This window comes from Primulina huaijiensis, chromosome 1 (assembly GCF_012295235.1).
Source record: "Primulina huaijiensis isolate GDHJ02 chromosome 1, ASM1229523v2, whole genome shotgun sequence".
Classification (NCBI taxonomy): domain Eukaryota; kingdom Viridiplantae; phylum Streptophyta; class Magnoliopsida; order Lamiales; family Gesneriaceae; genus Primulina; species Primulina huaijiensis.
In genome coordinates, this window is record NC_133306.1 from 642,394 (window position 1) to 644,155 (window position 1,762).

Sequence of the window (1,762 nt, forward strand, 5' to 3'; positions counted from 1 at the left end):
CTTATATGCCATTATCCAGTAAAAGATTCAACGAGAAGTAAACATAACAACAGATTTATCACACCAAATCTATGCCATTATCTAATATATTTTAAATATTTTGTTAGGTTTTATTTGTCTAGCTTTCAATAGAGAAAAAGAAAAACTAAACAAGAAACATTATGTCAAAGCTTGTTTATTATTATTTTTTTTTCAATTTTTCTCGAGCTCAATTTGAATATTTACTCTTGATTTGGACAAGTACTTATAAAAAGTTATTTTCAATTTTATTTGGCTGTACAGAATCAAGATGATGATTGAGAATGAGTTGGTGGACAAAATCAGTGAGTTGCCTGATGATGTTCTTGTTGCCATAATCTCTCGATTAACATGGCAAGAAGCTATAGCCACCAGCGTCCTATCCACTCGTTGGCGCAACCTATACACCTACATCGTCCGTCTTAGCTACAACACTCGACATCCATCGGAACAATCAAATTGCACATATGTTCAACAATTAGAAGAAAAGGAATTCCCAAAATACATAAAGGAGATTTATGATTTCTTGAATTCAAACAACGGTTGCGGCTTTTTGAAGGAATTCAGGGTGCATTTACCCTGTTTGAAGGGAGCCAATATCAAGACATGGTTTCCATTGCTGCTGGAAAGAGAAGTAGAGAGCATTGACATACGCATGATTTATCACACCAAATCTATGCCGGCCTATTACAGCGTTCCCTCTAAGAGTTTGATTAAGGAAAAAGGTGGAGGCTTAGGGTCGTTTCCGGGCCTCAAATCGCTCAGAATATTATCTCTACACTCGCTTCATGTGGAAGATCGAGATGTTGAGCTATTTGTTTCGAATTGTCCTGTTCTTGAGCACTTGTCCATCGCGGGTTCTTACAAGTTAAAAAAGGTGTCGTTGGTTGGACATTCGAAGTTGAAGCGATTGGATATTTGTTCATCTAGGAAGGCCTCATCAATTGAGGTTCGTGACATGATCAACCTCGTTTCTTTGACGTGTCACAAATTGCATCCTGAGTACTCACTACTCCTCCACAACGTCCCAAAGCTTATTGAGTTCAATTCAGACGATCAGGAACACCTGGTTGACCACATCTTGCCTGGAATCTCATCTTTTATTCTAGACCAACTACAGCAAATTGAAGTCCACATGACTGGCAAGACGGTATTTTTTACTATTTGTACGCTAATCAATTGGTATCTCTCTTCTTTTAACGTTTTATTGATGATGATTATTTCTTCCTTTGTTAGTTATTATTTTTCTCCGCACCCTTATTAAGGAATCTAAAGCATCTCAAGCTTCGATTATCGAATTTCGATGGAGGCCACAGAATTCCTTTATACTTACTTGAGGCTTGGGATTGTCCTAACTTGCAGAAAATTGAACTAAAGGTGCGTTGCTTTACTCTAAAAAAATGTATAGAAGATGATATGACGTGTAAAAATTTCATTTATATGTTCATTTGCAGCTTCTGCGGTTGGATTATCAAGTATTTGATTACACATATTATCGCCAGTCGAGGATGATACTTGAAATGGGATATTCATCACCAGGCAAAACAAAATTCAATCTCAAAGAGGTGACCATCTTGGGGTTTACAGGGTCTATAGATGAGTTAACTTTTACATGTTCATTGATCATAAGAGAAGGTATGGGACTGGAACAACTCATTGTCCAACCTTGTGAAGGAACTTATGAAATCCGATGCAAGGCTGCAGCTCTTGCACGATCTCATTTCCCACCAATTATACCAATCTC

The 1,762-nt window shown here is 37.4% G+C and overlaps 1 protein-coding gene across 1 annotated transcript in view; it reads left to right on the plus strand.

The window, feature by feature from the left end:
- Nucleotides 1–289: 289 nt before the first annotated feature.
- Nucleotides 290–1,762, plus strand: part of LOC140983551 (putative F-box/LRR-repeat protein At4g15060) — a 15,145-nt gene continuing 13,672 nt past the window's right edge. The window contains exons 1-3 of the mRNA XM_073450986.1: nucleotides 290–1,168; nucleotides 1,255–1,395; nucleotides 1,473–1,653. Of these exons, the coding sequence (XP_073307087.1) occupies nucleotides 290–1,168; nucleotides 1,255–1,395; nucleotides 1,473–1,653 (1,201 nt within the window). The remainder of the gene's footprint in view (nucleotides 1,169–1,254; nucleotides 1,396–1,472; nucleotides 1,654–1,762) is intronic.